The sequence below is a fragment of the Schistocerca serialis genome, chromosome 3 (genome assembly GCF_023864345.2).
Source record: "Schistocerca serialis cubense isolate TAMUIC-IGC-003099 chromosome 3, iqSchSeri2.2, whole genome shotgun sequence".
NCBI lineage: Eukaryota > Metazoa > Arthropoda > Insecta > Orthoptera > Acrididae > Schistocerca > Schistocerca serialis.
In genome coordinates this window covers 640,586,259-640,600,608 of record NC_064640.1, presented here as the reverse complement: position 1 = coordinate 640,600,608, position 14,350 = coordinate 640,586,259, and the positions used below count along the sequence as shown (strand labels likewise).

General features: G+C 40.5%; 1 protein-coding gene across 1 annotated transcript in view; it reads right to left on the bottom strand.

The window, feature by feature from the left end:
• The window catches only part of LOC126471065 (galactosylgalactosylxylosylprotein 3-beta-glucuronosyltransferase P-like), a 326,272-nt gene extending 323,620 nt beyond the window's left edge, over nt 1-2,652 (bottom strand). Inside the window, exon 1 of the mRNA XM_050099132.1 lies at nt 2,648-2,652. Within this exon, the coding sequence (XP_049955089.1) occupies nt 2,648-2,652 (5 nt within the window). The remainder of the gene's footprint in view (nt 1-2,647) is intronic.
• Nucleotides 2,653-14,350: the final 11,698 nt, after the last annotated feature.

Sequence of the window (14,350 nt, the reverse complement as noted above, 5' to 3'; positions counted from 1 at the left end):
GTATAAGTCTTCGATACGATGCCTCTTGAAACACCAAACTTTTCGGCTACCTTGGTTAAGGAAGCAGACACCATAAGAGCACCAACGATTTGGCTAAGTTCGAATTCACTTAGCTCCGACATAATGCACCCACAACTACATAGAACACCGTTCTGTCTGCGAATGGCAGTTTGCAGTGTATTGAGGACATTAGAGAGGTATCGTTGGTAGTCAGATACAATGGCGCAACGTGCATGTTTGGCTAGCGTCTGCGTTTATGCTCAAGCATGCATTTCTCGCTGTGTTTCCATAGTTTGTCCGACGCATGTATATCGAAGAATCACGCATTACATAAAAACATCTCTCAACTCAAGGAGGAAATTAATTACGAGCGTAAATAAGAAATAGACGTTCGATTGCGGTGGTTGAACTACTTCTGCGAACTCGCAGCTAGTGACGTTTTCTCGACAGTACCGTAAATCTACGTGACAAGCACCGAACTATATGACACCCACGTTTTTGGACATAGAGAGCTCTGTAGCGTCTGTGATGGTCAGGCTAAAGTTTCGGAAAAAATCCGGGAGGTTGCTGCGCCTGTCTGGAAGAGAAGGAACAGATTCGATGTGTAATCTGTCTTAACTGCACGTATCTACATATTTAAAAAACAATCCACCGTGAGCTATTCTTGTGTTAACGTGATTGATGTACCCTCCTCTGACTTCACTGTATCCAGTTTCCCGAGAATTCTGTAAAATTTTTATATTCATCTCAATAATGTTGTTGTTGTTGTTGTGGTCTTCAGTCCTGAGACTAGTTTGATGCAGCTCTCCATGCTACTCTATCCTGTGCAAGCTTCTTCATCTCCCAGTACCTACTGCAACCTACATCCTTCTGAATCTGCTTGGTGTATTCATCTCTTGGTCTCCCTCTACGATTTCTACCCTCCACGCTGCCCTCCAATACTAAATTGGTGATCCCTTGATGCCTCAGAACATGTCCTACCAACCGATCCCTTCTTCTAGTCAAGTTGTGCCACAAACTTCTCTTCTCCCCAATCCTATTCAACACCTCCTCATTAGTTATGTGATCTACCCATCTGATCTTCAGCACTCTTCTGTAGCACCACATTTCGAAAGCTTCTATTCTCTTCTTGTCTAAACTATTTATCGTCCATGTTTCACTTCCATACATGGCTACACTCCATACAAACACTTTCAGAAACGACTTCCTAACACTTAAATCAATACTCGATGTTAACAAATTTCTCTTCTTCAGAAACGCTTTCCTTCCCATTGCCAGTCTACATTTTATATCCTCTCTACTTCGACCACCATCAGTTACTTTGCTCCCCAAATAGCAAAGCTCCTTTACTACTTTAAGTGTCTCATTTCCTAATCTAATTCCCTCAGCATCACCCGACTTAATTCGACTACATTCCATTATCCTCGTTTTGCTTTTGTTGATGTTCATCTTATATCCTCCCTTCAAGACACCATCCATTCCGTTCAACTGCTCTTCCAAGTCCTTTGCTGTCTCTGACAGAATTACAATGTCATCGGCGAACCTCAAAGTTTTTATTTCTTCTCCATGGATTTTAATACCTACTCCGAATTTTTCTTTTGTTTCCTTCACTGCTTGCTCAATATACAGATTGAATAACATCGGGGAGAGGCTACAACCTGTCTCACTCCCTTCCCAAGCACTGCTTCCCTTTCATGCCCCTCAACTCTTATAACTGCCATTTGGTTTCTATACAAATTGTAAATAGCCTTTCGCTCCCTATATTTTACGCCTGCCACTTTCAGGATTTGAAAGAGAGCATTCCAGTCAACATTGTCAAAAGCTTTCTCTAAGTCTACAAATGCTAGAAACGTAGGTTTGCCTTTCCTTAATCTAGCTTCTAAGATAAGCCGTAGGGTCAGTATTGCCTCACGTGTTCCAATATTTCTACGAAATCCAAACTGATCTTCCCCAAGGTCGGCTTCTACTAATTTTTCCATTCGTCTCTAAAGAATTCGCGTTAGTATTTTGCAGCCGTGACTTATTAAACTGATAGTTCGGTAATTTTCACATCTGTCAACACCTGCTTTCTTTGGGATTGGGATTATTATACTCTTCTTGAAGTCTGAGGGTATTTCGCCTGTCTCATACATCTTGCTCACCAGATGGTAGAGTTTTGTCAGGACTGGCTCTCCCAAGGCCGTCAGTAGTTCTAATGGAATGTTGTCTACTCCCGGGGCCTTGTTTCGACTCAGGTCTTTCAGTGCTCTGTCGAAATCTTCACGCAGTATCATATCTCCCATTTCATCTTCATCTACATCCTCCTCCATTTCCATAATATTGTCCTCAAGTACATCGCCCTTGTATAGACCCTCTACATACTCCTTCCACCTTCCTGCTTTCCCTTCTTTGCTTAGAACTGGGTTTCCATCTGAGCTCTTGATATTCATATCACAATAATATCAAGTACAAAATGCACCCTTTGGCATCTGAATAGTTTGTACATTCAGATTCTGATTCCGTTAAATTGAAAAATTAGAAGTTATGTGTCCAACAATGTAGCATGAGATTATTCCAAATATGTGACATTTTGGTGACGTATTTTCGACTTGACGGAATCAACAATGTTGTGTCCACTGCCGTTTTCACCCCGTTAGTCACCACTCACGACATGATGCCAACTAAGAGAATTATCTCCACGTTTTTTTTGAAATACTGTGGGAAATTATACCCTCGCCTCGGGCTTTCCGCTCCCGGCGAGACAGGAGAAGTACCAATATCACCCATGACCAAAGTAGGACAATCCTCCTGATGTGTAGTATAAGGAACACCAAATTGTTAACCGAATCGATCCACTACGAGAAGTTGCACAAGGTGGTTTTGATGCGACCTAAAGCAATGAATTTCCTTGTTCAATTCCCTTTCTTCAAGTATTTGTGGGTGTTTTTTCTATTCTCACAAGAAACAATAAATTTGTTTTTAAGATTTCTTACCAAAAGTTTATTTTTTGAATAAATTTGCGATTCATAGCAATTAGAATGTGTAGATTCCAATAAAGGCGCTACAATTATTTGACACATCCACTATTGATGATTTTTCTATGTAAAATGAGAACCGTCCCATTGCTGGGCAAATACACTTCCAGCAATGTGCCACATGAAAGAAATTCGCTATTCTCTCCTATAAGACACTGATATTGTGAAAAGACGGAATTCGAAGGATGAGATGTGTAGCTACGTTGTGTATAATACACAGCCTTCCACGTTAGAAAACCTCAGAAGTGTCACAAAGATGGGGAGTTTTACGGTATGTTGCACTATTCAATTAATTCACTGACCTGTGCCGTTGTTTACCTTCCTACCACATAAATGAGTCAGGGATAACGAAAGAGAATAGAAACACCTCTGACTTACACTTCACTTTCTTGTTGGGCATGCCTCTGTCTGGAGCGGCAATGGCTAATGAAGCCGCGAGAGATAATGCAGTGCAACTCCCGCAGGAAGAACTCGTATTCGCTGTGCTCGGATTTTACAAGCGAAGCGGCTAGCTAGAAGGGAACGCGCCTTCAGTGTCCTTTCCCAGGAACGCCTCAGCGCTGAACCGTAGTTCACAGGCACGCAGCAATGTGACGCTGCGCAAAGACAAAAGACGCCGATAAACGGCGCAGCCACGCGGGGCTTTGTGTCGCCAGCTGCGGCGCATTCAGCACAAAGTATTTCTGGGCCTCATTCTGACACTCCGTAGACGAAGTTTCACGATTCTGATGTAATCGATTGGCGTCTCCTGTAACCTCGATATTTTTATCTTGCGTCTTACTTTCCTTCACTCGTGTTTTCAATAATGAGCTGGTTTCCAAGCGCCCGCAGTTCCTCTGTAACGGCAAGAACAACATAGCGAAAACATTTTCTTTATAGACATTTATAATGAAACAGACTCTGCGATCACAAGTAGGGTGCGCGTGACAGAAGATTAAGGTTTCGCCCACCACCGTACTTCCGGGGTAGTATTGGTGTTTCGTAAAAAGGCTATTGCGGGTTCGAGTTTCTACTCTAGATAAATGTGGGTTTAAAACCTGCCGTTACCGTGTGTGCATTCTAAATGCGTTAAAATATATCAAACGATTACATACTCGTAAGATCTGAAATTCATTTGTCTAAGAGTAGCTCTTATGAAAATGTTACAGAAAGTGTTTACAACAGAATACGAGCTGTAAGCTCATGGCATGAGAAAATCGGGCTGTTACTTCATTGTTCACTCCAAATACTCAATCTACTATCCAAATTTGCTCTACAAACTGTTTCACTATAATAGTAGGTGATACTTAATGATACTTAATAATAATAATAATTTTTTTCACGCCGTGTAACGAAATGGACGTCAAGAGAATCAGCATTAGCCGTGGATCGCTTAAAATACGACGACCCAATAAAGTCATAAAATAAAATAATTTTTAAAGGCAAGTACCTATAATGATGAAAATACTATGTCTCCCATCAACTTCAAGATTTCAGGGTCATTCATTAGTCGTAAAATTTTCCAAAATCTTTCGGTGGTAAGATCGGTTTATTAGGATAAAAAAATTTCATCCTTCAACAATGTTTCTTGACAAACTAGCATGTATACAAGAGTAAATCTTATACTTCAACATAGTATTAAATACGGGTTTTGTCAATACAAAGGACCCGACGATAGTGACTAAAGGCTCCAAAGAGAAATTTATTCTGAAATATAGGATATTATCATCTCAGAAAGAAAAGGTTTTTAAACCTTCAGAGGAAAGCTAACGAGCACATTATCACAGAGTGTCACTTATGGAGACCTATGCCACTTATCTGAGTACGTGAATGGTTAATACAATAACCATGCGATATTTTCTTTCCTTCAACAAAGTAATCAGAAATTGGATTGAAATTTTGGGTGAAATTATATGTACTAAACGTACTAGATAACCTACTTAAACTGCTGGAATGAGAATTTTCACTCTGCTGCGGAGTGTGCGCAAATATAAAACTTCCTAGTAGATTAAAATTGTGCGCTGGACCAAAACTCGAACTCGGGACCTTTGCATTTCGCGAACTCTACTGTTAGAGCGCTTGCCCGTGAAAGATCCCGAGTTCGAGTCTCGGCCAGGTACACAGTTTTAATCGGTCAGGAAGTTATTTAAACTGCTATTTGCCAGCGTTCTCTATCATGTGCTACTTAACCTGAAATATGAACGTTTTATTTTGGTTCAGTAGGTGGCCAACTGTAACAAAGTACATCTACATCTACATTTATACTCCGCAAGCCACCCAACGGTGTGTGGCGAAGGGCACTTTACGTGCCACTGTCATTACCTCCCTTTCCTGTTCCAGTCGCGTATGGTTCACGGAAAGAATGACAGCCAGAAAGCCTCCGTGCGCGCTCGAATCTCTTTAATTTTACATTCGTGATTTCCTCTGGAGGTATAAGTAGGGGGAAAGCAATAGATTCGATACCTCATCCAGAAACGCACCCTCGCGAAACCTGGACAGCAAGCTACACCGCGATGCAGAGCGCCTCTCTTGCAGAGTCCGCCACTTGAGTGTGCTAAACATCTCTGTAACGCAATCACGCTTACCAAATAACCCTGTGACGAAACGCGCCGCTCTTCTTTGGATCTTCTCTATCTCCTCTGTCAACCCGACCTGGTACGGATCCCACACTGATGAGCAATACTCAAGTATAGGTCGAACGAGCGTTTTGTAAGCCACTTCCTTTGTTGATGGACTGCATTTTCTAAGGACTATCCCAATGAATCTCAACCTGGCACCCACCTTACCAACAATTAATTTTATATGATCATTCCACTTCAAATCGTTCCGCATGCATACTACCAGATATTTTACAGAAGTAAGTGTTACCAGTGTTTGTTCCGCTATCATATAACCATACAATAAAGGATCCTTCTTTCTATGTATTAGCAATACATTACATTTATCCATGTTAAGGGTCAGTTGCCACTTCCTGCACCAAGTGCCTATCCGCTGCAGATCTTCCTGCATTTCGCTGCAATTTTCTAATGCTGCAACTTCTCTGTATACTACAGCACCATCCGCGAAAAGCCGCATGGAACTTCCGACACTATCTACTAGGTCATTTCCCATCGACATCGGATTTCTCCTAGGGCTTAGGATCGACTGACTCGTGTGCAACGGCTGTTCACACGAAACCCTTTTCCGCGTCAGCCCTCCAGGGCCTCGCTGGAGTATTTGCTACTACCACCAAGATCTGCACCGACGGCGGCTCCAGGCAAGCTCACGCCCAGACCCTTGTGCGCCCACCGCCGTGACCCTCCTACTCGTCAGGGCTTCGCGGCCGGCCGCAAGGACCGGCCATGACTGCCAGACTGACGGCTGAGTATAGGCACGAATTCTCAGAAGAACACTGTCGCAAGACAGACTCACCAGATATCTAATTTTAGCTCAAACTCGTTTTTCATTTATTTTTACTGTGAAAAACTGTTGGGGTACACTATCTGATCAAAAGTATCTGGACACCTATTTGTCGACATTAATATGAGGCGTGTCTACCCTTCGCCTTTATGATGGCTTGGTCACTGCTGGGGGCACTTTCAAAGAGGTGTTTTAATGTCTGTGAAGGAATGGCAACCCATTCTTCCTCAAGAGCTGAAACCAGAAATGGTACTGTTGTTGGACGCTGGGGTCTGGAGCCAAGTCGACATTCAAACTCATCCCAAAGATGTTCCCTTGGGTTCAAGTGGGGACTCTGGACATGCCAGTTGAGTTCAGGAATGTCATTGTCCACAAGCCATTGCCTCACAGATGTTTCTTTATGACAGTTTTCATTGTCGTCTCCAGATGTTCCACTACTGTACCTAGTACACAATGCTGTCCCCCTGCCCGTCAGTACATGAGGTCTGGTTTAGCTGTGGTTGTTTCTTCGCGTTTCCACTTCACAATCACATCACTAACTTCGACAAATGTGCCTGATTGATTTGTTACTCAGGTGACATCCAATGACTGGTTCAACATTCGAAATCATTGAACTGTCCTGACCGACCTATTCTGCTTCTACTACTAATCTTCTGACTTCACAGTACTTCTGGTCTCCTTTTATAATGGTCGGTCCGCCTCTCGTGGCATCTGGTGTCACGATACTTTTGATCCAATAATGTGTATATTGTAAATAAGTACAAAATTTTTCTGGTTTAACATGAGGTATTTCCTCAGACTGGCGAATTGCGTGGATGTAAATGCAGTGAAAACTAAGTAACATTGAAACAGTTAATGCATACCCTCGGTAACTGGCTTCAAAGAAGAGAAAGACGAAATTTCGAAAACGAGCCAATTTCTGTTTCTCAAGATTGTCTGATAGACTCTTTTGTTCACTGATTTACGAAAATCTGTATCTAACGAGTTATGGGCGAGAATGAACCGGTCCAAAAAACTTTCTTCTTCCACTGTCACATTCCCTCTAAAATCATTGACACTCAAAATTTATTTCTTTTAGCTTAATTTTCTATAAAATCATTTCCGCTCCCACTGAAGTCCGCCAGCTACCCGTACGCAATAATACAGCGAAGGGTGCTACTGAACTCTGGTATTTCACGCTTAGAGCATCCAGTATTCCTCGAAACAATTTAATTCAGATTCCGGATCAGACTGTAGTCGCAACTCAGAATAAATTGTTTCCCCTTTTATTTTCTGTATGAATTATTTTGTTAGACCTTTCATCCTATAAATGCAGTTAATGCCACATTTGACAGTCGAGGACGGTGACCATAATGCTGGAAACGTGCGACCGCTGCGGTCGCAGGTTCGAATCCTGTCTCGGGCATGGATGTGTGTGATGTCCTTAGGTTAGTTAGGTTTAAGTAGTTCTAAGTTCTAGGGGACTGATGACCTCATAAGTTAAGTCCCATAATGTTCAGAGCCATTTGAACCATTTGACCATAATGCATGTTGTCAAGACTAATACTTACCTTCGAGCATATGAGTTACTCATATATTCATTTTCGAATACGTATTTTAGAAATGTAAGAATATTTTAATGGGAAATGTGATTATATGGAAAATAAGGCGTATTAATATTATTTACTTTTATTACCACTTCATGAAGCAGACAACGGCGAATCGGAGAATATAGGCAGAAACTACCCATTCTGAAATCGCATAACTCCTGAAGTTTTATTTGACCTGTTCCTGTCTTTGTCTTGCTCACAATGGGGCTTGTTCTAGTCCAATGAAACCTTCCGTTCCTGCGTAAACTACAAGCTGCTATTTGCCTCGGTAACTGTGGAGTTATTACTTTTTTTCTTTTAGGAACTGGCTTCTGGATCTTAGCTCGCGCAGTGACCAAACCAATGCTGAAACAGTCTTCATTATTTTCTGACTTACACGAAATTGACTTCCATGTTTCTCAGCGGTATTATATATCTCTGTTAAAGTTTGAAGCCAACGTAGATTATGAATTATATCCTAATCCACATACAACTCCTCAAGAATTGCAGTGCGCCATAACACAAGAAAGGGTATATAAATAACTACAGATGAATTTCATTGCTGCCAGTTATTTGCTAAAATCTCTTTCAAAAATCATACTTCAAGCTTTTTAAGCCCAAACGGACCATTTAACTGGCGCATATCAGACAGATTTTAGGAACGGTAGCTGATGTATACCGTTTCACATACTGGAAGAGTTTAAAAATTATTAACAGCTAAAAAATAAAATTCCACCGCGAAATATCTGAAACTTTCGATATAAAAACATGGGTCCAACTTGGAGACGCACTATCCCCCTTACTGTTCAAGCCTGTACTAGAAAAAGGAATTAGGACACAAGAAAAAGAAGTGAAAGGAGTAACCATTGGCAGACTACGTGAAACTAAAATTCATTTACGACGTTTATCTTGTGCATAAGATCTAGTGATCTTTTCAAACAACAGAAAAGAGGCGATTAATTTTCTTGGAAAGCTCCACGAAATAGCAGCTAAAAGTGTACTTATGGTTTCTTATGAAAAACCTCAATACCTATATGGACAATCCATGTTTACACATTTCGGGAACATATCTCAACTATCCAAATTTAAATACCTAGAAGAAATCATTCAACACCCTGGATTAAACAGTGAAGCAAACATAGAGAGAATCATTAAGCAAAAATCTTGTAGAATTTAGTGGAATAGGTACGACAAAAAAGCAATATTTATAACGCGTTACATCTCAGTAATCAAACCTGAAGCGTTATGTGCATCAGAAAATGTAATGACTGGATTTGGATCATTAACTAAAGATGTAAAAAACGAAGACAATACAGGAAGATCACCCAGCAGTAGGAGTTTTAAATTTATGTTGAGAACTCAAACATCAGTCCGCCAAAGTAGTTCGATGCAACTCAAAAATTCACGAGAAAACCCACTTTGGACTTTTCCGAGTAGCTTTAATTCCTAAAATTAAGGTAACTTCAACAAAGGGGCGACGCCACTCCCTGGACAGTGTCGGACAATGGTAATTGGGTAATCAGTGGGTCGCTGGTTCGATTGTTTCTCTGGCCCCTTTTTGGGTTTTATTCTTTTCGCTTAGACCGAATACCTACATCATTTGAAGATAAAATTAATCAAATATATGCTAATTAACACATATCATATCTTAAAAATGAAAACAAACGGTTTCGACCGCAAAAATATTTATTTTGTGGTAAACGGTTTCGATCAGTTTTTGACTATCTTCAGTCCATGTACCGTGATGGTAGGCAGTGGCGGTGAACGGAGCAGGTGTTATCAATCCACGAACTGCTCAAAGCAGTTGAGACTGGCGAAGTGATAACACTTTCTCCGTTTACGGCCATCGCCTATCATCATTGTACGAAGACTGAAGATGTCAAAAACTGACCGAAACCGGTTGCCACAAAATAAGCAATAGAGACTATTTCTGTTCATTTTTAAAACACTTTTGCGAAATCACTGGCCTCCACGAGAAATGTTCTCAAAAATTACACATCGAATCACCACTTTCATGAAAAATACATGTCTTCTTATGTCTAATTACATATCACACATACTCCAAATATAAATTAGTAACTATCGGTATTATATGAAATATTGTTAATAATTATTGCTTAAATTAAGAAAACATTACAAACTGATTAACAATCTTCTATAAAATATCGGTAGTTAAGACTTTATATTTGCAATTGAACCTGTAATTTTGTGTGTGGTATGTAATTAGAAAGAAGAATAGGTGCGTTTCTCATAAAAATGATAATTATATATGTGTTAATTAGCTTATATTCGATGAACTTTATATTTAAGTGATGCAGGTGCTCTAACTGAACGAAAGAATGAAACGTAAAAAGAGATCAATTGGAACCAGCACCCACTGTGTACCTAATTATTCTTCAACGCTACCAAGTGACCCACAGGGCTGGTGGTAGAAATCGCCTTATTTTTAGCGAATTAAGAGCCTGGGAAAGGTTTAAAATCGATGTTCTAGAGAATTTTTGAGAGTTGGCTCGAACTACTTTGGACGATTGATATTTGAGTCCTAGCCCTCTCGTGGCATAAATATAAAAAAAAATTACAGAAATCCGATTGCCGGGTAGATACCTTGTAAGACAAATATTTAGCCCTGTTTGTGTTGAGGGAATCTGGATGAGACGGAAGTCTAACGAGGTGTGTCGAAAATTGGAGGAAATCTCTGACGCTTCCAGTAAAAGATGGTTAAAAGTTTATGGCCACATTCTCAGATTGAATTATAGTAAACTGACCAACACGATCCTCTACTTTGTTCTCACAATGAAACTATTTCGTACCTGAAACTGGAAAGGTCTTCAGGAAATGGGTATTAAAAACAAAATTCTACAGGACACAGCTACACTGAAAACTTTAACTGATATGCCTCAGTTTAAATCTAAGCCAAGTTTTACATCTGGGAGGACATGGACAAGAAACCGTTAGAGAAACCACAATGAGAAGACGAAGAGATTTTGGGAGAAGCAGAAAGCAATCACATCAGCGAAATAAGTTGAATCTCTCTCCATAGCTGGGCATAACGACGTAAAAAGGTGCACATGCGTAAAATCTTTACCATTAGCTCCCCTTTACAAGGAAGCGACGCTCTCTGAGACTATGAAGCCAACCCTGCTGGTTTTTACTTGTCGGACTCTACTATTTGTCCAACCGAGGCCTTCTACAGAGCGATACTGTTTCTGTTTGATACTAATTGATTATCATCTAACTTTGTGAATCATTCATTCGTGTCATACACAAAAAGTACACATAGTTGCACTTTGCCAGATTATAAGCTCGATTGCACAGCCGCACGACATTCATGTCGTCAACATTTAGTGCAGAGTGATAAGACAAATCAGTCGACAAAAATTAACTGATAAAATTCGACGGCAGCTCTTGTAAGATGTTCGGCAGCTACTGCAGTCTAAGTGTATGGACATTCACGTTAACACGAGGACACAATAGGCGGAGAGACAACTGAAGGAGACAACAAATGGATAGACGAGGCGCGCACTCGGTAGGGATGGGAAAAACCGATCGGTTGAAAACGATACCGCCGATATTTGTAGTTCTCAATAACCGCTATTTATCGGTATTTGTTTGGTCTCGGTTATAACAGGTGTTTTTTTATTTTTACTAATAACCAAGTAAAAAAAAAATATTAATTAGCAATAGCAGGAGTGCTAAAATCCTTCGTTTTTAAATAAACCCTTTTTAACAAAGGAGTAACTTTTATTCGTAAAATTTGCATTGGTTCTCAATACTGCGTTATTATACAAAATGGGGAAAGCGATTAATTTTATTTTAAAGACACTGCCGACAGAAACGAACAATAAACACATGGCGTAAGAATTGGTACAGCTCAGATAAGACAATAATATCCCTGTTGCCGTGTATATTCAGTGTTAATGACTCGCCCCTATTTAGATTGTGTGGGTCAACGAGAGTGGGGTGAGCGTGACTGAATGAGTGTCGTTTTATAGGTTTCCTCCTCACTGCGTGACTACAATTTTAGGCATTGTTTCCACATTCGTTTCCTTTGAAATGTGTAAGGGCGCTTATAACCTCGGCGGTGAGCGCCCGTACGCTACAAATACACACACATACACTGCCCCCACCTGGTCTACACCGTAATGTCATTATCGCACATCAGTTGTTTTTAAGAATGGCACCAACGCTAGTGTGGACATATTTCTACGACGTAATGTTGCAGTAAAGCATCATTTGCTTTAAAAGATTAAAGATTTGTCTACCATTTCTATGAAATAACAAAAAGAGGAAGGAAATTATGGTAACAGCAATAAATTAGAAACTTTACAATTCATTTATAATATACAATAAAATAGAAAGTAGCTGACCTGCTGTCTGTGTCCCCATAATATCTCTTTATCTGTTTGTGGCTCTTGAAAACGGACAAACTAACAGGAAAAACAGAGTTCTTCAACCTCAGTTTTTACCTCGCTATTCGTAATGCCTAAATGTGGTATGATCACCGATTGCACATGATTTTTCAGCTGAGTTTCAAAAAACTAGAATCAACAGGAAAACGCTAGTAATTTTTTGTAGTATTCAACCACTCATCACTTTTCGCGAAAAGCAGCGAAAAGTGGACTGACTAAATTTTCATTTATTTGCCTATTTGATTTGATAGTTCGATTTATACATCTGGAAATTGAGAGAGTCAAACTTTTTCAACCTTTGTTCGATTTCTACGTGTATTACTGGAAATAATAGAAACAAAAAATAGAAAATTGGTTATTTCAGAAACCCGTCATTTTGAGCGGTTTTAACAGTCAGGTTAAACTGGCGTGAAAAAAAAAAAGAACGATATAACTGAAAACCCGTTGTTTCAGCGATAACTGCCATCCATAGCGATTGGTTCCGGCGAAGTACGTGTCATCAGCTGAGGCAGTGTGTTGGAGCAGCTAACCACTGCAAGCCCGCACGTTATCTAGCAGGCGGTCACTCTGGCATCCGCGTCTCACGTCACTTTATCACTTAAGACTAATTGTAGTGAGCAACGAAAGTGCCACTTTGACTTTTGAAAACTGGGATAAGATATGCTAGTCTGATGTTTACTAATGTGCATGGATCTGCGAGTGTGTCTTGGTATCAGCTGCACGAGACTACGGATCATTTATGCACGATCGAGGCGGCGGGTATATAGCGTGGGACACGTTCATATATTGACTTCAATCTCTGGCGTTCGTGGAAAAACACTGTTACTCACCAAATGGTACTTTTTATGGACAATGACGCCCTTGAACTTTGCGTTCCTTTTCTTTCACAAATAATCTGCAGCATACAGAACTCAATTTTGTCCATGTGGGCAACGCAGAAAGACTGCATCCCAGCGCTGTTGAGCATTTCTTGCAGTCCACGCTATGGTACGTCCCGTCTCTGAGAGTAGTCTCCACATGAGCATTGAAAGCCATATTGACTGTAACGTAATTGACCATATCAAAAGGATACCACCACCGTTTTATGAAGCCTGTATGTCGGATCGTCGCTGTATGAAAATCGAAAGGTGTACGCTCACAATATTCGATGGATGAGCATAATTCAGTGATGGCACAACGCCTGCCTTTCTTCCTCCATTGTAAATATTATTTACATGCTTTAACTATATGTCTTTATAGATATCATGCTAAGATGGTTCAAATGGCTCTGAACACTATGGGAGATAACATCTGAGGTCATCAGTCCCCTAGACTTAGAACTACTTAAACCTAACTAACCTAAGGATATCACACACATCCATGCTCGAGGCAGGATTCGAACCTGCGACCGTAGCAGCAGCGCGGTTCCGGACTGAAGCGCCTAGAACCGCTCGGTCACAACGGCCGGCTATCATGCTAAGATGATCGGTCAGAATAATGTACTGCTAACGTATATATTTTCATTACAGTACGAGCGCTAAATTATTTAATAGAGCGGAGTATTTGCAGCACTTTAGCGACTGTAATTTCTGCTACATCTTCAACTGTGAAAGTGTTCCTGACAGGTATTATATTGGCTTGCTGTCTCAAACAAACCTCCATGATTTAACGAGAATTCACGTGAAACATAAAGAACGATAATTTCTCCTTGGTTTCGCAGTAACGACTTTTCTCATGAACATTTGCAGCATCCAAATAATCAGAACTACTACTCTCGAAGTAAATATTTCGCGATAACAGTTACCAAAGGTCAATCGAAAAAACGTACACACACACACACACACACACACACACACACACACACACACACACATATGCAAACACGCAAAACACACGTTTACTCTTTATTTCTCTCTCTTCCTCGCCCTTTTGTCTCTCTCTCTCTCTCTCTCTCTCTCTCTCTCTCTCTCTCTCTCTCTGTCTGTTTCGCGCTCGCGCACCC